Below are 25,709 nucleotides of genomic sequence, written 5' to 3' on the forward strand. Positions count from 1 at the left end.
AGGCTCATTTAAAATGGACTGTGGCAAAGTGGAAAACTGTTCTGTGGTCAGACGAATCAAAATTTGAAGTTCTTTATGGAAATCAGGGACGCCGTGTCATTCAGACAAAAGATGAGAAGGACGACCCAAGTTGTTATCAGCACTCAGTTCAGAAGCCTGCATCTCTGATGGTATGGGGTTGCATTAGTGCGTGTGGCATGGGCAGCTTACACATTTGGAAAGACACCATCAATGCTGAAAGGTATATCCAGGTTCTAGAGCAACATATGCTCCCATCCAGACGACATCTCTTTCAGGGAAGACCTTGCATTTTCCTACATGACAATGCCAAACCACATACTGCATCAATTACAGCATCATGGCTGTGTAGGTTGAATTGGGATTAATTAAATTATAAATTATGTAATAATTGATAATTAAATTAATCAATTTATAAATAAAGATCAGTCTCATAAAATCTTAAATTATTAATCTTACTCACCGTGAATGGTTACATTCAAGATTAATGGTAGCTCTGTATTAGATGGGAAACCCAGTTGTATACAAAAGCTAAATTCTGAAGGAAAAAGGAGTTCTAAATAGTTGACCTTGTGAATAAACAACAGGAACAAGTAAAATGCAAATTCAATTTTATTAGCTTTTATTTGTCTACTACTCACTAATAATAATAATCTCAAAATACATTCAATGTCAGCAAAGGTAATAACAAGACAAAACAATGGAACAATTACACCTGGACTATAAATTTGAGGGAAAGAGAGAGAGAAAAAGATAGAAAAAGAGAATCCCTTGTGTGTGCATGTGTGTGGAGGTGTGTGTGTGTGTGTGTGTGACCTAGCTTGTCGTTAGCTAAAACAAAGGAATGTTAGCTAAATAGAACAAAGGATTAGCTCTGTGGCTAATGTGTGCTTTGTGTAGGTATCTGTGGGCAGATGCTAATGACTAGCCACTCTGGCAATGCTTAAACAAAATGGCGGTCAGTGCCTAGGTGTCGTATCACAGGTAACTCAATGAGGGAGGTAACAAAATGGCGTCGGAAAAATGGCGCCTGCAGGCCTAGTCGAGAACACAAGCCTACGAGCTAGCGTATCACCCTGAGGTAGCTAGCAATAAGTTGCTAAGGAGAATCTGACCACGCTACAGCTGGATCCAAACACTGCACTTAACAACAATTCCCAACAGACTATCTAGGCAAAGAACTCAACGCGAGAGAGAGAGAGAGAGAGAGAGAGAGAGAGAGAGTGTGTGTGTGTGGATGTTGGAGGGAGAGGACTAGGCCTTGTAGCGGTCTAGCCTCGGAGCTTAAAATAACAAACTTGTCGCTGCGCTGCTAATCAGATAGGGAAGCTAGCAATGGAGTTAAGGAAAGATATCATGCAAGATACCCTGTCTAACAAGTTCAAAGGAAAAAAAAAAAACAGAACCAAAACAAACAATAAAAACAAACAAACAAACAATAAAAACAAACAAACAAACAATAAAAACAAACACCTTCCGTGTCTGAGCGGGTATGCTAAATAGCTCAAAGCTTAAACATGACCCTAACAACCATCTGAATAAGCTACAAATTAAAAATTTGCCCAAGTGCCTACTCAATGCGATGGAAGTTCTTTCTCCGATGTCCGCGCTGAGGGTCGCAGTCCGAGGAGAGGAGGTTAGCGGCGCGTTGCGTCCAACCGCGGCTAACGAAGCAGGGAGATGGAGGCCTAGCTGGCCCACGGTGCTTCAGGAGAAACCTCCGGTGATGCGTCGACGAGAAAAAGCTGAGAGGAGCGAAGCTGTCCGCAAATGCCTCTTAGCGTGGAAAACTACTTAACTGTAGTTAAACTTTGCAAAGGTTTTGAATCAAAACCACTATATCGCTGAAACTTAGCGGGTCGTTCAAAAGTTCGGCCGAAACTAATTTGAACAGGCTGTTCTCAGACAATAGCGGTTAGTCTCAACACTGTAGGCGAGCGTGCCTACAGTCCGTCCGACCACTCCAGTAGTCAGAACACGAGAGGACGAATCGAGGCGCTCTCGATACAGTTAAAGCAGTTCCACTTTACGTCACATCCGGGTGGAGCGCGTAAGGAATTGTGGGATCGTTATAGGGGGCGCTGGCGAGTTACCAACATTCCCCCCTTGGCCATAGGCGCTGAAAGGAGTGATACCCTATGGGCACATGGTGTTTAGTCTGCGACCCACGGTCCCTAGTAATCCACAAAGAGGTAGTTCCACAAAGAGGTAGTTCCACAAAGAGGTAGTTCCAAGGGTCCTTTCTGTGAAAAGTCTTTCAGACACAGTTCAACAGTTCAATTCATTTCATACAGTCCATAAGATGCATAGGCACTTGGGCATGAAAGCATAGGCACTTGGACATGAAAACAATTACACTATGGCTACTTAACTACCTTCTACATACAATATTTCACACAGCAAACAAAAATAATCAAAACTCCATAAAGGAAAATGGAAAAGAGAGGTTAGTTAGCATGTTAGCAAGCCTACTCTTCAAGAAAGTTAGTGGAGGCCTTAGGCCTGATGGAGAATCGGACAATGCCACGATCTAATTTCTCAGGTGCGTAGATCGTTTTGTCCAGTTTGCGGTGTAGTGTCAGTATGTACCTATGTAGAGTGATGGCTATGAAGACTGTGATAACCCAACCGCTAGCTAGAAATCCCAGCGCAATTCGGCTTATTAAAGATCCTTGATCGGACGAAGGGTTTGCGCGGTTATTCAAGAAAGTGGTAGCGATGCCAGTGGGCTTAAGATCGAATTGCACGGTTTTGGTCCCTTCCAGCAGTAGTTGTGCTTGGAGGGTGGAGTTTATCTCAAGTTCGTGACCTGGGAAGGCATCGGGCATTTCTATCTCGGTCTCATACTGGTCAGCGCTAAGGTGATGGAGGGTGATGTCACCCACGTGAACAGTGGCTCCTAGTGGGACACTTAGGAGAGAGGTTTCGTTAGGGATCTTCATTCTAGTGGCAGTGTTATGTTGATCATATGATACCAGAATCTCAGTTTGGGGAGTGTTGATTAGCCACCGATTACCAGCTCTTTCTACTCTAGTTCCTATTCCTTCATCTTTAATAGACAATTTGCCTGCACACTTCTGCTCGGGGACTTTTGTCAATCCACAGAGACGGTCTGTGGTGTCTCGGATAAAGGGATTGCTGGGGCAGACCCAGTGGATATCTTTGGTAGAGGTGCACATGTCTAAATTAGGGACGAGGTAGATAGAGGGGTTGTCATCGTGATAGGCTATGGTGGAAGGTGTCTGCAAACGTACGTGTACGTCGTTGTTCCAGAAACCTACATTAAGGACAGATTTGATTCTGTATATGTTTTGCCGTTCAATAACGGGGAGATTGAGGATGAAGCCTATTTCTAGGTTTTGAGGGTTCACAAAAATGGGGATAGCACTGCCAAGACTATAAGCCAGATGAATCTGTGATGAGTAAACGTTAGTCGTGGTAGTAGATCGGAGTATGCTGTCAACCATGCTGAGGGGTATCAAATATGGTGGGATTTTACCTCCACTCAGGGTGCTGAGAGAGCTACTTACTTCTCTCATCAGGTCCTGCATTAGGTCTCGGATTACTCGGACATACTTGACTTCGCTTCTCATGATTGCTGCTAGCCTGTCTACGGCATGTACTGTGTTCTTGATTAATGTAGAATGCATGTTAACGGTTAGTATGGTTCCCTGCAGGGTTTTGCCTAGGCCCTGCAGCTCCTCCTGTTGAGTTAGTAGTCTACCCTGGATTTCTGGCATTTCTTCCTTAAGAATGTTCATTTCTCGTTTGACCGCGGTTAGGCTAACGGTGTTAACGGCAGAGAGGCCCATTGAGAACAGAGAGCCAATGGCGGATGCAGCAGTAAGTAGTCCTCCGAGGAACCGTTTAGGGCGTGTTTTGCCGCTGAGTTCCTCCTCAGTGACTATGAACTTCTGTAACTGTTCGAGCATGTGAACTGTGGTACGCTTGGCGTGTTCGATGTTGGACCCAATCTCGGAGTCAGGCCCGGTTTCGAGGTTTGTTTGTGTGGGCGATCTAAAATGCTTACGGTACACGTCCCAAGGATCGAGGCGGGTGTACACGCGCTGGGTATGGACGCGGCAATTGGTGAGGAGCAGTCCTGGGGCATCTTGGAGAACAATGCCACTTGGCGGACCTGGTTCCACTATGTTACCGGCCAATGTGGTCTGCAGGACTAGGAAGATGCCGAGGATCCAGAGAGGGGCCATTCTGCAACATACAGGAGTTTGTTATTCCGATTTGAGTGGTAAAGAGGGTGGTTACTTATAGATGCACGCTTATAGATTGAGAGGCATGCAACTAAGTTGGGCAGGCTATAACTTATTGTTTGTCCACCCCCCTATGGAGTGTGGACTGCTCAAAAAGCTTTATTTGGTTGCTATGGACCCATCTATACGAAGGCGCCTGGCTGGGCTTCGAAGTTTTGATGCGGTAGGCGACGGGGGACAGTTTACCGACGATTTCGAAAGGGCTGGACCAACGGGGTAAGAATTTTCTGGCTACTCCTACCGGTTTGGTGAAATTGAAGTATAGGACTCTGTCGCCTACTTCGTACTCACGGTGTGTCGCCTTTCTGTCGTAGTAAGCTTTCTGTCCTTTCGCACTCTTTTCAAGGTGTTCCTGGGCCCACGCAAATGTGGCCTGCAAGTGGCGTTGCAAGTCGGTGACGTACTGGTGTGCGGTGTACGCAGTGGCAACGCTTAGGTCCTCTGGTCGGTAGAGGAGGTGTAAGGGAAGAACCATTTCACGGCCAGTCATCATTTCGAACGGGGTGACTCCGGTGGTGCGGTGAGGAGTGGACCGAATGGCCATCAGCACCAGAGGGAGTTTGATGTCCCAATCTTTGCCATGGTGACTCACATACTTGCGAAGCATGCTCACGATGGTTTGGTTGGCGCGTTTGACCTGACCGGAAGACTGAGGATGATACGCGATGTGGAATTTTGCCTCGACTCCGAGCATCTCCCACAACACTCTCATGACCTCTGCGGTGAAATGAGTACCTCGGTCGGAATCAATGGATAGGGGCAAGCCCCAACGGCTGAACACATGGTTCATAAGAAGGAGAGCGGTGGTCTCTGCGGTTTCGTTTGGGGCGGGCAAGCATTCCACCCACTTCGTGAACGCGCAAGTGACGGTCAGGAGATACTTATTACCTCGAGCCGATTTCGGCACTGGTCCGACCCAGTCTATCTGGAGATTAGACCAGGGGAATGAGATGCCTCTGCTTTGCAGTGGGGCGCGGTTCAACGGTTGGGCTGGTCGGAATTGGCAGCAAATCAAGCACCCTTTGACATACTCGGTAACGTCCTGAATCATGAAGGGCCAATAGACAATCTGTTGGAGTGTCTGGTAGGTCGCCTGAGCGTTCCTATGGCCCCCGCACAGGCTGTCGTGAGCGTACTGCAACATGACCCCCCTATGATCTGTGGGCACGACCCACCGGGGAGGTCCCTGGTTGCGTGGTGTGTACACCAGGAGTCCTTTCTCGAGTTTTAAGCCGTTTTTGAGATTGTGAAGGTGATTTAAGTCTCGGGACTGTTGCAACTCTTGTGGGGAAATTGGGGACGCCACGGGGTCCGCAAGGAACTTACGGATTTGGTGGATCACGGGATCCCTTTCCTGCATAGACACCAGGTCGGCGTCCTGGGGCAGTCGGCCGAGTTGCACGGTTCCTGCTTGGGGTACTGCGTCAGTTTGACCTGCTCTAGCCTGTCGGCGAATAATCGCGGTTACGTTATGGTGTGGCGTCTCGGGAAGCCATGACGGCTGGAATTCCCAAAGGGGGCCGTCTACGGCTCCCGCTTTGGCGAGGCCATCTGCCTCATCATTACCGACTTTGTCAGGTCCTGGGACTTGAGAATGTCCCTTCACCTTCCAATAGACGCACATTCCCTGTTCGGTTACGAGTCGATCGCATGCTAGGAAGAGTTCGGAGTGTTTCACTTCCTTGCCCCTTGCGTTTTTCATGTCCTGCACCTTCCACGAGGGAAAGTGTGAGACGAAGCTATGCCGGGCATAATTTGAATCAGAGCAGAGGACTAACCGCTTGATGTTCTCACGGGCAGCTTGTTGCAGGACGATGAGCACGGCTGCTACCTCCGCATATTGGCTAGTCTTAGCCCCGAGTCGATGTTGGTATTTCCCTTGTATAGGGCCGTTTGCCCATACGATACCGACACCGGCTTGCACTTTGCGTTCATGATGGAATGAGCATCCATCTATGTAAGCGGTGGGGAGGTCTTTGCAGACGTTCTCGTCATAGTAGTGGTGGTCGGAGGGGAGAGCAGGTACGGTTGTTAGTTCGGTTTGATCCGGACTATTCTCGCAGTCGCAATGCTGGCATTCCGCCAGGCCTCGGCCAAGCGCCATCTTGTGGTTCTGGGCGTACTTCACCTCGACGTCGTAGCCCTGTAGTGCCATCATCCAAGCTGCGATGCGACTGTTCGAAACTCTTCCCTCTCTCAGCCTCTGGCTGTTCAAGAACGAGACCGGTTGATGATTGGTCTCTATCACCACCTTCTGGCCACCAATGTAACTGCGAAAGTGTTCAACGGCCCAGACCGTGGCCAGCAGGGCTTTTTCGCAGTCTGAAAATTTAAACTCCACAGCACTGAGGGGCCGACTGGCGTATGCTACGACACGGCGATCTTTGTCATGCTGCTGTGACAGTGCAGTGCTCAGGCAGTGGGTGGAGAAACTAGCCTCCAAGAAGAACGGTTTGTCTTTGTCGGGATACGCGAGGCAGGGAGCAGAGCAGAGCTTCTGCTTCATGCTCTTGAACGCGAGTTCTTGAGGCTCACTCCACTGGAAGGGTTTATCCTTTCGGAGGAGCTCGGTGAGCGGTCGTGCTATCTCCGCGTAGTCCTCGATGAACTGTCGGGAGTAGTTGCAGACCCCTAAGAAGCTCCTGAGTTCGGGTACGTTGGATGGGGCTTTGATGTCTTGGATAGCCCGCACCCTCCCCGACTGGGGTTCAATGCCATCTGGCCCGACGCACAGTCCAACGTATTCAACTTTGGTGCGACACCACTGCCCTTTGGTGACAGAGAGCTTCGCTCCTGCTCTGGACAGCTGAGACAGAACATGGCGTATCTCTTCGAGGTGTGCATCAAAAGTCTGTGACCTAATGAGGATGTCATCGACATAGATCAAGTTGCCACGAGCTGCGGCATCGCTCATTGCCTTATGCAAGAAGATGTTGAATTCAGCGGGGGAGTTCGCGTAGCCGAACGGACATCGGTTGAAAGTTAGCTGGCGGTTCCCAAAGGAAAAGGCCAGCTTGTGCTGGTCAGCTGGATCCACGCGCATGGTCCAGAATCCACTCGCCACGTCGGCGGTGGAGAAGAACTTTGCACCCTTCACCTTGGCAAGTTCTTGATCCAGATGGATCATGGGCCATCTTGACAAGGGCACTTGCTTGTTCAGCTGCCTATAGTCAATGGTGAGACGCCACTTGCCGTTCGGTTTCAGCACTGGCCATAAGGGGGAGTTGTAAGCCGAGTTACACTCACGAATGATCTGCTTTTCCAGCAGAGTGTCCAGTGTTTCTTGTATTGAGTCGTATGCGGCTAACGGGATTTTGTATTGCCGCACGAACGTCGGTGGAGCGTTCGGATCTGTTGGGATTCGGACGGTGTGGATGTCCGTGACTCCGCAGTCATTGGAATCTCGCGCCCAGATCGCCTTGAAGTCGTAGAACAGTTCACGGAGCTGTCGTCTCTGGGCGTCCGTGGTCAGGCTGTCAGCTTTCACCAGCTGTTGTTGAACTTCTCGTTCGAAGCCTGGGTACGGTTCACCTAGAGCTGAATCGACGACCTCAGTTGCAGGGGTGTCGTTGCTCGATTGCGTGGCAAGAGCGTACACCAGCATGTGTTTCGGGGTGTCAGTTCTGGTCATGACTATGTGCTCGTCGCGAAGCATGTCGTGAGGTTCGACGCGGATCATGTGGAAAGGAAGAGTGATCCAGGGAGGTTCCACTGGATCGGAATGAGTGTCCGGCGTTGGCAGCTCACCGATGACTGGAATGGTGAGTTCAAAGTCATGGAATGCCTGGTCTATCAGAAGGCCTAAAGGCCGACGGGCGGGGATCGTGATGGCGTCCCGCGTGGAGTTTTGAACCAGGAGGTAAGCGGAACGATGACTCACTTCAAGCAGCGGAGTCCCACACACGGCTAAATCGAGCTCCATGAAGAATCTGAGAGGCTGGAAGAACGCCTGGGGGCTACGAAACTGTTGGTCTTTCATGATGACCAGCTTAAGAGGGGAACCAGCAGTCCTAGCGGGAATGACGATGTCAAATTCGCTAGCGACATGGCAGGCTTGGGGAATCATTTGTCCTGACCGCATTTGTTCCGGGTCAGCTTGGAACGGGTGCTTAGCAGCGTCGGCTTGGGTCCAGATGACCCGGTTGACTAGGTCCAGTTGGGCTCCCAGTCTGACCAAGATGTCTGCCCCAATGACCAGTGGGTCAGGAAGTCCGGGGACGACACTCAAGAAATGAAGGAATTCTCTCTGACCGATGGCGAGCGACACGGCGCAGACGCCCGTGGCTTTGATGGGGCTCTGGGGTTGTTCGGCTGACAGTAGCCGGTGGCTCTTCTGCACAAAGACAGGGGAAGGAGTGCTCTGACGCACTATGTCGAACCACGTTTGGCTGATGGCTGACTTCTCTGACCAAAGCGCTAACCTGACGCCCGGTGCCGTGACGCCGTTGACAATAATGTTGCCAGATATCCAGGGGTAGTACCTGGTTGGGGCAGATTCGCCAAGAAAGCAAAGGAAAGACGGGTGGCCATCAAGCGCGTTGCGGTTGAGAAGAGTGTCGGTTGAGTTTGGTGCGTCTTGACTCGGCTCAGGGTGGAGCGGAGTGGTCTCGAGGTTCTCGGGGACCCGCCCTGACTCAGCTATCGGTGGAGTAGCCTCCACGCTAACTTCATCGCAACAGGCTCGATCATGACGACGAGGATCTGGGGTCTGTGGGGACGCGACCTGGGCCCACAGTTGCCCACGACGACAGTCAATGAGGGGCGCTAGCCTATCTAGTAGGTCTTGGCCAATGAGGAACGGTTCTACACCAACAGAGCAGATGTAAGTGGGGTGAGTGATGGACATGCCCTGGAATGTGAGTTCTAACCATGCAATGGTTGTTACTGGGGCTTGATTCTGGGTGAAGCTAACCAAGTTGACGTCACAACGTTCGGTTCTGAGGGGTCTACCTTGCGCGCGCCGCGCATCAGAAACCTCTGCGAAGACTTTGGAACACAGGGTGATTTCTGACCCGGTATCCAAGAGAGCTTGGAGGGAAACGTTGCCTTCTACCACCACTGGGGTATAGATACGCTTGGCGTTGCCTTTCCTAACCAAATCTCCAAGAAACTGCGTCAGGGGTGCATCCTGCGGGTCAGGCTTTACTAACGGAGGGGGTGGTTTCAACTCATCGCTGCCTATTGGGCAGGGGTCCTTTCCCCACCCCACGAGGTAGACACGCGGTGGTGGTGGGGATGGGTCCCGGCCTAGTCATGCTGACGGTTCGTCCCTGTCCTTGCTCGGCTTACCCTTCCTGTTCTTATTGCTCAGCAGTTGTTTAACTCGTGCTAATTCGGTCCTCAGTTCTGCCATCCCAAGCGGCTCTTGGTTGGCTTGTTTAATCCGTGCTAATTCAGCCCTCAGTTCTGCCATCCCAAGCGGCTCTTGGTTGGCTTGTTGAGCGGTAGCTAGCTTAGGGCTCCGCTCCCTTCGAGAGGAGTTGCGATGGGGCCTTGACTGTCCACTATTCTGAGATTTAGGGCCGTGACTGCCAGGTTTGCGGTTACCTTGCCCGTGGGCGTTGGGGCCCTGTTCCCCCTTGGCTCCAGCTTGTCGAACTTTCCAGTTACCTTTGGGTTGACTCGACGTCTGGTGGCCGGGGTTTGGGTTCGCCCAAGGGGGCCCGCGGTTTGGGGCTTCACCCCCTTCTAGGCCTAAGGACTGACCTCCCTGCTCATATAGGCTGAGGACTCTGGGATCGTCCTCGTGGCGGTCCGTGGGTCGGACGAACGTCTCCCACGTTAGTTGTGCGGTGCGACGCATTTCTCTCATAGTATGGGGGCGCTGGCGACACGCGAGTGTTACTTGGTTACGGATGCACGGGTGAAGGTTATGGAGGAAGAGGGACTTGAAGTTGCGATCTTCCTCTAGCCCGGGCTCGCTTCTGCCCTGAAAGTACGCTGCACGGAGCCGACGGTAGTACTCGCGAGGGTGTTCGCTTCGTTTCTGTCTGATCAGAATAGCACCCATCGTCGCAGCAGTCTCATCCTCGTACAACGAGTATTCCTCTTTCAAGTACTTACGTATTTTCTTGTAGTCGTCGAGGACTGACTGCGGTAGGGTCTCAACGAATGCTCGTACGCCACTACCTAAAGTTTTCCAGACTAGTCTGGCCTTTTCATGCGACGTAGCCTCTGGCAGGTCCAGGAGGCTACGCTCGATTTCCCGGAAATAATCATTAACGCTTCGGTGTCTATGATTTTCCGGCTCAAAACGCTCTATGTCTTTCGCAAGGACGTCGATTTGGCGGATCCTAGTTTTGCGTTCTGCGACGAGGCGTTTTGATTTTGACCCGTAGGGGTCCTCGCTGTCTTCGCTATTTGAGCTGCTCTCATATCGCCTATGTCTGCGTTTCGGCTTGTAGGCGGCCTCTCCGTCAGAGGAGTCTGAGGGTACGTAGCGTGGCGTTTTCTGCGGGCTAGAGGCTGCAGCGATATTGAAGCGCGAGGGGGTGTAGTGGGGAGTAAAGTAAAAACTCCCAGCGCCACGAGGTGGCGATCGCGCGACTTTCACGCGAGTTGAGCTTGAGTGCGGTGTCTGATCTACCGTTCTAAGCTCAGGTTCTTCCTCCTCCAGAGCGGACCTCTGTTCTTGGGAGGGTTTGGCCGATCCCTCATCTGAGCGACGTGCTTGCGTCACTTCTTCTCCGAGGTATTCTATTTCGCGCTTTAGTTCATCTTGTGTGGCTCTCAGGCCCACGAGGCTACTCTCCGCGCTTTCTGCTCTCCTTTGAGCTTCGGCCAGTTGTCGTTTTAGTGTTCTTTTCTCTTGTTCGAGGGTCATACACACATGTTCCATTTCCTTATAGTAGATCATGAACAATTTGGGTAGCCCTTCTGGGAGAGTCATAGTACGCTCCTTAAGTTCCCTAACGGCTATGTGTATCTCATCAAAGCGAGCCTTTTGGTCCAGATCACAGAAGTAATTTCTCCTATCCTCCGGGACTTGGCCTAAATCGCCTACAACGTCGAAGAGAGAGAGGAGGGGCCCTTCTGACTCCCTTGATGGGGAACGCGACATTTTGTTCGAAATGTATTAATTAACTTAAAGGAAATTAATACTAGGGGTTGATTAGGTTAGAATTTAATTTAATCCAAGTTGCTAAATAATTGATGTGGTTTCTTAGCTACTTTGTTTTCACTAATGTTTCACTTGTATTAATTAGCTCAATTAATAATAGTTAACAATAATGATTATTATTATTAATAATATTAAGTACTTGGATTAGATATTACTCTAATGTACTAATCAATTAAACCAGTTTATCAGCTAACTGTGGTTGGCAGCTGAATTTCAGTTCTGTGATTAACACACTGTTAATGATTCACCATTAAAGTCATCTGTGTTATACCTTGGCAGTTGATTTTGGGTATACAGCAGTTTACAAGTTATTGTTGAGAAATTCACAAGGTCATTAAACTAATCCTCACACGGGGCACCACTTTAATGTAGGTTGAATTGGGATTAATTAAATTATAAATTATGTAATAATTGATAATTAAATTAATCAATTTATAAATAAAGATCAGTCTCATAAAATCTTAAATTATTAATCTTACTCACCGTGAATGGTTACATTCAAGATTAATGGTAGCTCTGTATTAGATGGGAAACCCAGTTGTATACAAAAGCTAAATTCTGAAGGAAAAAGGAGTTCTAAATAGTTGACCTTGTGAATAAACAACAGGAACAAGTAAAATGCAAATTCAATTTTATTAGCTTTTATTTGTCTACTACTCACTAATAATAATAATCTCAAAATACATTCAATGTCGGCAAAGGTAATAACAAGACAAAACAATGGAACAATTACACCTGGACTATAAATTTGAGGGAAAGAGAGAGAGAAAAAGATAGAAAAAGAGAATCCCTTGTGTGTGCGTGTGTGTGGAGGTGTGTGTGTGTGTGACCTAGCTTGTCGTTAGCTAAAACAAAGGAATGTTAGCTAAATAGAACAAAGGATTAGCTCTGTGGCTAATGTGTGCTTTGTGTAGGTATCTGTGGGCAGATGCTAATGACTAGCCACTCTGGCAATGCTTAAACAAAATGGCGGTCAGTGCCTAGGTGTCGTATCACAGGTAACTCAATGAGGGAGGTAACAAAATGGCGTCGGAAAAATGGCGCCTGCAGGCCTAGTCGAGAACACAAGCCTACGAGCTAGCGTATCACCCTGAGGTAGCTAGCAATAAGTTGCTAAGGAGAATCTGACCACGCTACAGCTGGATCCAAACACTGCACTTAACAACAATTCCCAACAGACTATCTAGGCAAAGAACTCAACGCGAGAGAGAGAGAGAGAGAGAGAGAGAGAGAGAGTGTGTGTGTGGATGTTGGAGGGAGAGGACTAGGCCTTGTAGCGGTCTAGCCTCGGAGCTTAAAATAACAAACTTGTCGCTGCGCTGCTAATCAGATAGGGAAGCTAGCAATGGAGTTAAGGAAAGATATCATGCAAGATACCCTGTCTAACAAGTTCAAAGGAAAAAAAAAACAGAACCAAAACAAACAATAAAAACAAACAAACAAACAATAAAAACAAACAAACAAACAATAAAAACAAACACCTTCCGTGTCTGAGCGGGTATGCTAAATAGCTCAAAGCTTAAACATGACCCTAACAACCATCTGAATAAGCTACAAATTAAAAATTTGCCCAAGTGCCTACTCAATGCGATGGAAGTTCTTTCTCCGATGTCCGCGCTGAGGGTCGCAGTCCGAGGAGAGGAGGTTAGCGGCGCGTTGCGTCCAACCGCGGCTAACGAAGCAGGGAGATGGAGGCCTAGCTGGCCCACGGTGCTTCAGGAGAAACCTCCGGTGATGCGTCGACGAGAAAAAGCTGAGAGGAGCGAAGCTGTCCGCAAATGCCTCTTAGCGTGGAAAACTACTTAACTGTAGTTAAACTTTGCAAAGGTTTAGAATCAAAACCACTATATCGCTGAAACTTAGCGGGTCGTTCAAAAGTTCGGCCGAAACTAATTTGAACAGGCTGTTCTCAGACAATAGCGGTTAGTCTCAACACTGTAGGCGAGCGTGCCTACAGTCCGTCCGACCACTCCAGTAGTCAGAACACGAGAGGACGAATCGAGGCGCTCTCGATACAGTTAAAGCAGTTCCACTTTACGTCACATCCGGGTGGAGCGCGTAAGGAATTGTGGGATCGTTATAGGGGGCGCTGGCGAGTTACCAACAGCTGCGTAGAAGAAGGGTCTGGGTACTGAACTACAGTCCAGATCTTTCACCCATAGAAAACATTTGGCACATCATGAAATGGAAGATACGACAAAAAAGACCTAAGACAGTTGAGCAACTAGAATCCTACATTAGACAAGAATGGGTTAACTTTCCTATCCCTAAACTTGAGCACCTTGTCTCCTCAGTCCCCAGACGTTTACAGACTGTTGTAAAGAGAAAAGGGGATGTCTCACAGTGGTAAACATGGCCTTGTACCAACTTTTTTGAGCTGTGGTGTTGTCATGAAATTTAAAATCCTTTAAATGATACGTTTTCTCAGTTTAAACATTTGATATGTCATCTATATTCTATTCTGAATAAAATATGGAATTTTGAAACTTCCACATCATTGCATTCTGTTTTTATTTACAATTTGTACTTTTTCCCAACTTTATTGGAATCGGGGTTGTACAAAACCTGATGAGAGACACCAGCTTAATAGAATTGAGGATAGAATAGAATGTGTGAAGGACATTAGACACTGGATGCTTATTAACTTCCTTCTGCTTAACTCTGACAAGACTGAAGTACTTGTACTCGGACCACATGCAGCTAGAAGTAAGTTTCCGATTCCACAGTAACTCTGGATGGCCTTTCTGTTTCTTCACGCGCAGCAGTAAAAGACCTCGGAGTGATTATTGACCCCGGATTTTCATTCGAAACTCACATCAATAACATTACCCGGATAGCTTTCTTTCATCTCAGAAATATTTCGAAGAGAAGAAATTCAATGTCACTACATGACGCAGAAAAACTAGTTCATGCTTTCGTTCCCTCCAGGTTGGATTATTGTAATGCCTTACTGTCTGGATGTTCCAATAAGTGCATAAACAAGCTCCAGTTAGTTCAAAATGCAGCAGCAAGAGTCCTTACTTGAACTAGAAAATATGACCACATCACCCCTGTCTTATCCACACTGCATTGGCTCCCAGTCAAATTTCACACTGATTGTAAAATACTATTCTTGACCTTGAAAGCACTGAATGGTCTCGCGCCACAGTACCTGAGTGAACTTCTGCTCCTCTATGACCCACCATGCCTACTTAGATCAAAAGGTGCAGGCTATCTGCTGGTACCTTGTATAGTGAAGGCTACATCAGGGGGCGGAGCCTTTTCTTACAAAGCCCCACAGTTATGGAACAGCCTTCCAAGTAGTGTTCGGGAATCAGACACAGTCCATGTTTAAGTCTAGGCTGAAAACATATCTGTTTAGTCGAGACTTTTTTTTTAAGAGTGTTTATGAGGGAAAGGAGTAAATCTGGAGGGTCCTCAGACAGAGTGTTTTGGTAAACTGGGATGTATGGATGCTGTCAGTCCCCACTCGCTTGCTTGCTCAAGTTTGTTGATCCTGTAGTGGCTGCTGCTTTATGTCCCGGGGCTCTCTCATGCCTGTGCTACCTTCTGGCTCTCCCCTTTTAGTTATGCTGTCATAGTTAGTTGCCGGAGTCCCTGCTTGTACTCAGTGCAAAATGTATACTGTTCCTACTCATCAGGTGACATTGGGCATACCCAACAACCTGTGTTTTCTCTCTCTCCCCCTCCACCCATCTGTCCATCTGAGTTACATGGCAATCCTGACCTGTTCTGCTCCTCAGACCTGCCTGATCCATTCTGATGCCCTACATCTGGTTGGAGTCTCATCACATCGCTCCTGTGGAGGACAGCCCCATATGGACAGTTGAAAGTCACACTTAGAAGATGCTCTGGACTCTTACAGTAATGCTTTTATGGCTGAGGACTACAACTGACTTGCTAACTTTAGGACTGCAGTTGTCATGAACAGTTTTGCACTCAAGTTTCCATCAATGAAGAGTTACAACATCAACAAAACTGATTTCATGTTAAAAATGTTAGAATCACATTGTCTCTTATCACCCAAATGAGGATGGATTCCCTTTTGAGTCTGGTTCCTCTCGAGGTTTCTCTCTCATGTCGTCTGAGGGAGTTTTTCCTTGCCACCGTTGCCACAGGTTTGCTCAATGGGGATAGATTAGGGATAAAATTAGCTCATGTTTTAAGTCGTTCAAATTTTGTAAAGCTGCTTTGCGACAATGTCTATTGTTAAAAGCGCTATACAAATAAACTTGACTTGACGAGAGGGTGAAGAGTGGGGAGCCATTGCTGAGGCAATCAGAGAGGAAGTCCTTTATCCAGAGCCAGATGGATTAAGACAGTCCTAGGTCTGTCAGGTTGGACACCAGTCTGTGAGGGAGAATGGTGTTGAATGCTGAGCTAAAGTCCACAAAGAACAGCCTAGCATAGCTCTCCTGCTGCTCAAGGTGAGTGAGGGCAGTGTGGAGAGTTGTTGCTAGGGCGTCCTCTGTAGACCCATTAGCTCTATAAGTATACTGGTGTCTAACATGGGTGGGGGACTTGAGATGATGCAAGTCTGAACCAGTTGCTCAAAGCGCTTCATGATAACGGGAGTAAGTGCCACTGGTCAGTGGATATTCAGGCTGCTCATGGTCTTTTTTTGGCAATGGAAGATGGTAGAGGACTTCAGGCAGGGTGGGATGGTGGACTGGGATAGGGACTGATTGACTTATGTGACATCCTATGCTCTGTACATAACATGGTTCTAGATGTTTTATTTTACTACAAGATACATGCCTATCAGAAATACAGGACAGAGGTGGTCAATTACTGCAGGAGTCTTGGTCAAGGTGGCTCATTGCTATTTAGCCCCTAATGTTCTCCAAGCTTAAACATTAACAGCCCCATGAGCCTTTGCACTCTGGCAAGGCTCCGTGGAACTAGCAACAACTAAAGCGACTGCCTTTTCTGGTCGCTACAATAATAATCCTCCTCCCTGGAGCCAAATTTATTTTCAAAATGGGATTAAAGGCCATTTAGATAAAAAAAAGGCGAAAGGCGGGGTACACCCTGGACAAGTCACCAGGTCATCACAGGGCTGACACATAGACACAGACAACTTGAGCACTGAGGTGTATTTTTATTAACAGGCAAGTTCCACCACACTGGCTAAAAGAACTGATGACGGACCGCATTGTGCTCAAACTTGCGATTTACACCACTACTCCACATATCATCTGCAAGAAGAAATTGATATTAATTGGAGCTACCTTCATCTAGTCATCATATTTTGTTACATAAAAATATACAATCTTTATAATAAAATTTATGACAAACTCACAACCAAGGAAGCTCCACTGTTCTTGGCTTCCTCTCGGTTCACCAGCTCTCCCTGGCAGGGGCCGAAGTGTGCACCTACTGGAACAGTCTCCCCCTTATTAAACACTCCCAGGCCTGCATCAGGAATACTGGACTTCTGGATTTCTAGCCCAAGAGGAAGTGTTTGTCTGGCTCGGTCAGGGACTCCCATGGGAACAGGAGTATCGGGGATGAAGAGGGGTGGTCCATGAACCTCGCATTTGTTGAGGAAGAAGGATTTGCAAACTTCACAGTCTAGGAGTAGAGAAAACACAACAGGAAGAAATGAGGCCCAAATGTGTGTGCAATCTGTGTGTGTCTATCCAAGACCATATACAGTACATTAGTACTGTATAAAGATTATCCTAAGAAAGCTTGCCAGTAAGGTTCACTGAGCATCTGGTTGAGACTAGAGGTGTCCATCAGGACTGGGATCAAACAGGACACAACAAGGTACCAGTATTGGCAAAAAATATGGAAACACCTACCAAAATGACAAAACAACACAATTTGACCTTTTGTTCTCAAGTTCTCTTAATAAACTAAACATTTTCATCATAACAAACAAATGTTACAAGTAACCAGAGTAAATCATTCTAAAATATTATCAATATTTGGTATGGAACCCCTTGACACTGAAGTGCACTGACACAATCAGGCATGCTATCATAAAGTTTATGAATAAAATCAAGTGGAATTGATCTCCATATGTCTTGCAACACTTCCCAGAGCTGTTGCAGGTTTGAAGGAGCCCTTTTCACCTTCTCTCGCTCCATGTAGTTCCAGACTTGCTCAATTATATTCATGTCAGGACTTTGGGCTGGCCAATCAAGAATTGCCAAGCTGCCATCTTGTTCATTGTTTTGTAAATACTGTTTAACCATCCTGGCTGTGTGTTTTGGGTCATTATCTTGCTGGAAGATAAAGTTGTTGCCAATGAGAGCTCTTCCAGAAGGCACAGCATGATGGATAAGGATTTGTCTGTACTTGTCAGCAGTAAAGGTCCCATCTATTTTGTAGGAGATGACCAACTCCATTGTCGGTGATGGCTCCCCATACTTGCAGGACCCCTCCGCCATGTTTTACTGTGGGAGAAATACAGTTTGCCTTGTATCTTTCTCCCTTTCTGCACCTGACTTACTGTTGCATAGCGTTGCCAAATAATTCAAAATTTCTTCTCATCTGAGAACATGACCCTTTTCCACTGCTCAGAAGTCCAACTCCTGTGAATTTTTGCCCAGTTAAGTCTATTCTGCTTATTTCCACCTCTCAACAAAAGTTTTGCGCAATGACACATGACCTTTGAGGCCTTCTGCTGAGAGCGTCTTCCTAACCAGGTGTGGGGACACATCCTTGCCTGTAGCATCTTGGAGGTCCTGTGCCAGTTCCTTGCTGGATTTCTTCCTCTCTTGTAGGGATGTAGTCTTGAGGTACTGGACATCAGCTTTAGTCAACTTTTTCTTCCTTCCTCTGCCTGAAATGTTCTTGAAGTTCCCAGTCTTCTGGTGATGCTTGAGGCATTTCCAGACAGCACTATGGGTCACATGCAGTTTCTTTGCTATGGCTCATTATGAATGACCCTCCTCCCACAAAACTTTCATCCTAATACGCTGCTCTTCTGTAGTTTCTCTCTCTGATGCCATTTCTGCCTGTTGCCTGGCTGTAGTCAGAGGATAAATACTTTTTCTAATTAATTATTTGTCGAGACCACATGATTTAGTTAATGGTTTTCACCTGTGGAATAATTAGCATATCAGGGTAGGATTGCCCAACAAGGAGTGATTAAGGTGGTTTTTGGGGCTAAACTAAACAGATGATACTATTTCCAATATCTTTATGTTGTTTATCACACAATGATGGCCAAAACTGCTAGTATTTTCATGGGTAAAGTATAAAATTGTGGTTAAAAGGTGTCTCTGTATCTCCATAATGTATTTCAGTTGCCTTCAGTGCAGATTCTGATGTTATTTGCATGGATTAAGTATGCAAAATTGATCTTTTCCTAGGCATTTCCATATTTTGTGCCAGTACTGGATACGAGTATGAGTTTTTTTTTTTTACTTCCTTGTGGGAGTAAACAAATGGTCAGATACGAAGCTTGCAGGGCAAAATAAAACGAATGTTCATTAACATGACTGTGGCACTGCATGATATATTTACAGTATTGTCTTAGGACTTGCCTGGTCAGGGTTGTTTTAAATTCACCTACTTGTTTGCTTATCTTCTGGGGAACAGAATTTCCCAAATTTGTTATGAAAATCACATGCAGGTACAAACAAAATCAACTGCAGCACGGTGGTGTAGTGGTTAGCACGGTTGCCTCACAGCAAGAAGGTTCTGGGTTCGAACCCAGCGGCTGGCGAGGGCCTTTCTGTGTGGAGTTTGCATGTTCTCCCCGTGTCTGCGTGGGTTTCCCCCACAATCCAAAGACATGCAGTTAGGTTAACGTGGGGCGGCCTTGGGCTGAGGTGCCCTTGAGCGAGGTACCCGACCCCTGACTGCTCCCCGGGAGCTCTGGTGTGGCTGCCCACCGCTCTGGGTGTGTGCGCGTGTGTGTTCACTGCTTCAGATAGGTTAAATGCAGAGGATGAATTTCACTGTGCTTGAAGTGTGCATGTGATAAAAAGTTTCTTCTTCTTCTGTCCACACAGTAAGTAAGAAAGTAAGTAAATAAATAGATAGTCCAACGGGGAGGAGAACTTGCAAAACTTCACACAGACAGCAACCTGAGCTTAAAATCGAATCCAGGACCCTGGAGCTGCGCCACTGTGATGCCCCAAAATCCGTATATTTGGACTCCTGTCTCTCACACCCACTGTCTCTTATTGAACATTCCATTCTAGAGGCATAATGAGGGGCATACTCTCTGTCCCCTATTAAATCACAGCTGGTTGGGATCTTCTGCGAGCTTATGCATGTGGGGAACAGAGCACATAGCACTGTCCTCCAGGTGTGTTTTGCTATCATGTGACACAGCATGAGCTGCAATTGAAAAAGAGGAGTTTGATGGCTTGACATGTCTTGGAGGAAGTACGTGTTAGCCTTCACTCACATGGTTAGAGAGACCTGGCTAGTGGGTGGATACTAGCAGGTGACCACACTGGACGACAAATGGGTGCAAGAAGGGGGGGGAACCTATAATCTTCTAATGTGGTGAAGACGTTAGGACACATTTATTTAACATTTATGGAAGGAGACCCAGGTATCAGTCAGTAAATTTCCCCAAGATGGAAGTGTCTTCAGGACAGAGGACTTTGTGCTTTCTGGTTTCTCATACCCCTTTTCCACCAAATCAGTTCCAGGGCAGGTTCGGGGCCAGTGCCGGTGCTGGTTCACAACTGGTTCAACTTGCAAGCCAGCTGAGAACCAGTTTGCTTTTCCATAGCTCTGGTGCTAAGAGAAGACACGTCATTACGTCGCTGTATACGTCAGTTACGTTGCTACGTTTGCATAAACCTTGGCGCGAATATCGAAGCAAAACAAGATGGAAGAAGCAGCAGCAGCAGCAACAACAATAATAATAATGGAGGACTTCGCGTTTGTACAGATGCTGCTTCTCGTCGCTTAAAAATGGCGATATTTCGCGGTCTTGTTATTGTTGTTGGTCTTAACTCCGCCCCCCCGCTGACATAGGCGGTTCTTTCCTCTGACCCAGCAGAGAGTTGGTGCTAGCCTGGAACCATTTTTTCTGGACCCAGAGCCAGTTCTTGTTAGTGGAAACAGGAAACCCGGTTCCAAACTAAGCACTGGCCCTGAACCAGCCCTGGAACTGCTTTGGTGGAAAAGGGGCATCAGTCACACGACATGCCACATTTTTTTTTTGTCTCAGAATAAAACACAGGAGTGGCTGGAGGGAATGACAGACATTCTGCAACATTAAATGTAAACAGAGACAAATTAAACATTGAATGTGTCATTCATTAATAAATTCAAAATTGCAATAACAAGCAAATCACTATGGTTTGAGGGGAATCATACATTTTGGGCCATGCTGTAATATGAAAATAAAACCACGCAGCACAGATTTTTTTAATACACACCCATCGTGTGATATTCCATGCTTTTTTTGTTCAGGTTAACATCCTCGGTTTATAATGACGAAAGTATTTTAAATAAATAAACAAACAAACAAACAAACAAAGTTTCTCTCACTCCTCGCTACCATGTTACACACTCTATAAACAAAGTTCATACTTTCATCAATAAAAAATAAAAATTTCAATGTCAATTTGTTGATTAAAATAAGAGACTGAGGCTACATCCCAAATGTACTGTATTGCACTTTTAGTGCACCAAATAGTGTGCAGGGTAGAATAAACAGTGAGTGTTACTGAGCACCAGAGTGGCCTAATGTCTTACAGAGATAGTCTTTATCGTCAGGATCTTCCACTTTAACGGAGAGGCCTTCAGGTGGGTTGTTGAGATCGTCTCCATAGCTGTAGATATTCAGCTCCAACGTCTCCTCTTTCTTCACACAGGCTTCTGAGGTCTCTCCATCCATGGATGTCTCTGTCTTCATGTCCTCACACAGCTAAAGATCAAACAAATCTGTTAGGGCGGGACGGTATCCATCCCACTCGGGAAGATGCTGCTCTCATTTCTCACAGCATAGCTCACAGTCTCAGAACAGGCCTAGTTAATCCACGACAATCCAGAGCCAAGGCCAGGGAGCAGACGAACAGGCTAAACTGTCTGTCTGCTACCTGTACAGAGTCATCACACAGGTTTCATTACATTGAGACTGTGCCTGTTCCCCGAGCTATACAAAAAAGTAGAAATACTCAGAGTTTGTTCTAATAATCTAATTAATATAAAATTAGATCATACTGACTGTACAGCCGCTGCCAGCACCTTTGACCTACTGTAAAAGGTAAGACTTTTAAATATTTTCTCTCTTATGTCTGAAGCACGAACTGTTAATGAACTTCTTACTGATCAGCAGTTTAATGTACTGTGTTTAAACAGAAACATGGATTAAACCAAATGAGTCTGTAGCATTAAATGAAACTAGTCCTCCTGGTTGCAGTTATATACACCAGCCTCATCCAACTGGCAGAGAAGGCATCGCGATTCTTTATAATGATTATCTCGGCATGACACAAAAACCTGGACAGTTAGTATGAAGAACTTCAAACGCATTTGTGGCAGTGGGGGCGTGGCTTAGTGTCAGTTTGTGAATGTAGGGCGGGGCCAGGGAAGGTGAGTGGCAAAGTCAATGCACCTGTTGTCAATTAAATGTGTGTGTGTGTGTTGCAGTGACTGTGGAGAACAGAAATAGAGGGAGAGAGCAGAGAGAAGAGATTTCCCCAGACCAAAACACAACTGTGTGTATACACACGTCTGTGTACCTAAACGGACGTTAAAGCTGAAAAACAACATGAAAATAAAAGGTGTGTGTGAACGTCATCTCTCATCTGCCATGCTTCTGTACTCCACCCACATGAGGGACGTATTAGAGTGGTGCCGAAACCCGGGAGTACAGAAGGGAACCATGACATGGAGTCTTCCCCATTAAAGGATCTCATCCATGCCCTCGCTACTGCCCAGCAGAACCAGAATCAAGCGCTGACCGCCCTCCAGAAGGAACAAGAGCAATGCTTTGAAGCCTTGATACTGGCCCAGCAGGAAGATCGCCAAGCATTCCGGCATCTGCTTGTGTTGTCGGGGACCTCGACCGCAGCGGACCCTCCCCACAGCACCCTCACAAAGATGGGCCCGTACAACGATCCGGAAGGCTTTAATTGCTCACTTCGAGCCAGCAGCCGAAGTGTGGGGGTGGCCAGTCGAGCAGCGCGCAGCATGCCTACTTCCGCTTCTGACTGGCGAGGCACAGCCCGCCACACAGCAGCTCGCTGCCGGCAGCCAGCTCATATACACCGACCTGAAGAGAGCCATCCTGCAGTGTGTCAGCCACTCTCCGGAACAACAGCGCCAGTGCTTCTGGACACGGACATTGGAGGTCGTCAGCCGGCCGTTCGCATTCGACCAATAGCGGCTGAGGGTGGAAGACCATGACACCAACAGGATCATCGATCTGGTGACACTGGAACAGTTTAATTGCTCAACTTCCGGAAGGAACGGCAGACTGGGTCCAGCATCAACGCTCAGCGTCCCTGGAGCAAGCCATCAAGTTGGTGGAGGGCCATCTGATGCCGGTTCCGACAGCAGGCGGATGGGTCACCTCTTCTCCCTTCTCGTCCCATCCCCACCCCATTCCCCCACCACAGAGACGGGGGCTGGCTCCCCACAGCTGGCCCACCGCACCAGTGGTGTCCTCCTGTAGCCCAGCGGTCCTGGTACCCAAGACTGATAGATCAGTCCGGTTCTTTGTAAACTATAGAAAAAAGTCAACGTGGTGTCTAAATTCGACACATACCCAATGCCTCGCATTGATGAGTTGCTTGATCGGTTAGATGCTGCTCACTTTTATTCGACACTGGATTTAACAAAGAGATATGGGCAGATCCCCTTGACTACTCTATCCTGAGAGAAAATGGCCTTTTCCACACCGTTTGGATTACACCAGTTTGTCACGCTTCTTTTTGGGTTATTTGGGGCTCCTGCCACATTCCAGCAGCTCATGGAGAATATCCTCCATCCCCACACTGCCTATGTGGCAATGTACCTTGACGACATTATCGCGTACAGCAATGATTGGCCTCGGCACCTTGAACACCTTAGGGCTGTCCTAGAGTCACTGAGGCATGTGGGTCTCACAGCTAACCCCCCCCCAAAAATGTGCAACTGGGTGGGTGGAAGTACGGTATCTGGGTCATGGGCAGGTGTATCCCCAAATTGACAAAACTGCTGTGATTGCGGCTTGCCCGAGGCCCAAGACCAAAAAGGGGGTGAGGCAGTTCCTGGGGCTGGCTGGCTACTATCCTAGGTTCATACCTACAACCCCGATTCCAAAAAAGTTGGGACAAAGTACAAATTGTAAATAAAAACGGAATGCAATGATGTGGAAGTTTCAAAATTCCATATTTTATTCAGAGTAGAACATAGATGACATATCAAATGTTTAAACTGAGAAAATGTATCATTTAAAGAGAAAAATTAGGTGATTTTAAATTTCATGACAACAACACATCTCAAAAAAGTTGGGACAAGGCCATGTTTCCCACTGTGAGACATCCCCTTTTCTCTTTACAACAGTCTGTAAATGTCTGGGGACTGAGGAGACAAGTTGCTCAAGTTTAGGGATAGGAATGTTAACCCATTCTTGTCTAATGTAGGATTCTAGTTGCTCAACTGTCTTAGGTCTTTTTTGTCGTATCTTCCGTTTTATGATGCGCCAAATGTTTTCTATGGGTGAAAGATCTGGACTGCAGCCTGGCCAGTTCAGTACCCGGACCCTTCTTCTACGCAGCCATGATGCTGTAATTGATGCAGTATGTGGTTTGGCATTGTCATGTTGGAAAATGCAAGGTCTTCCCTGAAAGAGACGTCGTCTGGATGGGAGCATATGTTGCTCTAGAACCTGGATATACCTTTCAGCATTGATGGTGTCTTTCCAGATGTGTAAGCTGCCCATGCCACACGCAGTAATGCAACCCCATACCATCAGAGATGCAGGCTTCTGAACTGAGTGCTGATAACAACTCGGGTCGTCCTTCTCCTCTTTAGTCCGAATGACATGGCGTCCCTGATTTCCATAAAGAACTTCAAATTTTGATTCGTGTGGCCACAGAACAGTTTTCCACTTTGCCACAGTCCATTTTAAATGAGCCTTGGCCCAGAGAAGACGTCTGCGCTTCTGGATCGTGTTTAGATACGGCTTCTTCTTTGAACTATAGAGTTTTAGCTGGCAACGGCGGATGGCACGGTGAATTGTGTTCACAGATAATGTTCTCTGGAAATATTCCTGAGGCCATTTTGTGATTTCCAATACAGAAGCATGCCTGTATGTGATGCAGTGCCGTCTAAGGGCCCGAAGATCACGGGCACCCAGTATGGTTTTCCGGCCTTGACCCTTACGCACAGAGATTCTTCCAGATTCTCTGAATCTTTTGATGATATTATGCACTGTAGATGATGATATGTTCAAACTCTTTGCAATTTTACACTGTCGAACTCCTTTCTGATATTGCTCCACTATTTGTCGGCGCAGAATTAGGGGGATTGGTGATCCTCTTCCCATCTTTACTTCTGAGAGCCGCTGCCACTCCAAGATGCTCTTTTTATACCCAGTCATGTTAATGACCTATTGCCAATTGACCTAATGAGTTGCAATTTGGTCCTCCAGCTGTTCCTTTTTTGTCCCTTTAACTTTTCCAGCCTCTTATTGCCCCTGTCCCAACTTTTTTGAGATGTGTTGCTGTCATGAAATTTCAAATGAGCCAATATTTGGCATGAAATTTCAAAATGCCTCACTTTTGACATTTGATATGTTGTCTATGTTCTATTGTGAATACAAGATCAGTTTTTGAGATTTGTAAATTATTGCATTCCATTTTTATTTACAATTTGTACTTTGTCCCAACTTTTTTGGAATCGGGGTTGTAATTATTCAGATGTCACCAGCCCACTGACTGATCTCACTAAAAAGGGAGCACCAGATCCGGTCCAGTGGACGTTGCAGTGCCAACAGGCTTTCACCAAGGTAAAAGCTGCAGTGTGTGTGGGGGGGGGAGGGGGGACTTTTACACTCCCCTGACTTCTCTCTCCCCTTCATTTTACAGACAGATGCATCGGACAAAAGGCTGGAGGCCGTTTTGTACCAGAAGGTGGAGAGCAAGGAACTGTAAATCAGCTGCAAGCTCTCTATGCATGAAAGTATGTACAGCACCATTAAAAAGGAGTGCCTGGCCATCAAGTGGGCGGTCCTCACCTTCCATTACTACCTGCTGGGGTGCCCTTTCACTCTCTGTTCGGACCACGTGCCCCTCCAGTGACTCCACCGCATGACGGATGCCAATGTGCGGATCACCCATTGGTATCTCACCCTCCAGTAGGTTACATGGTTACATTCGAGGTGGTCC

The 25,709-nt window shown here is 47.1% G+C and overlaps 1 protein-coding gene across 1 annotated transcript in view; it reads right to left on the reverse strand.

Moving 5' to 3' along the window:
• LOC132874726 (zinc finger protein 271-like) overlaps positions 1 to 25,709 on the reverse strand; it is a 63,215-nt gene that overhangs the window by 17,958 nt on the left and 19,548 nt on the right. The window contains exons 2-3 of the mRNA XM_060911098.1: positions 21,088 to 21,259; positions 16,712 to 16,983 (exon numbers count right to left, since the gene is read on the reverse strand). Of these exons, the coding sequence (XP_060767081.1) occupies positions 16,712 to 16,983; positions 21,088 to 21,247 (432 nt within the window). The 5' untranslated portion in view covers positions 21,248 to 21,259. The remainder of the gene's footprint in view (positions 1 to 16,711; positions 16,984 to 21,087; positions 21,260 to 25,709) is intronic.

This window comes from Neoarius graeffei, chromosome 27 (genome assembly GCF_027579695.1).
Source record: "Neoarius graeffei isolate fNeoGra1 chromosome 27, fNeoGra1.pri, whole genome shotgun sequence".
In the NCBI taxonomy this organism is placed as follows: Eukaryota; Metazoa; Chordata; class Actinopteri; order Siluriformes; family Ariidae; genus Neoarius; species Neoarius graeffei.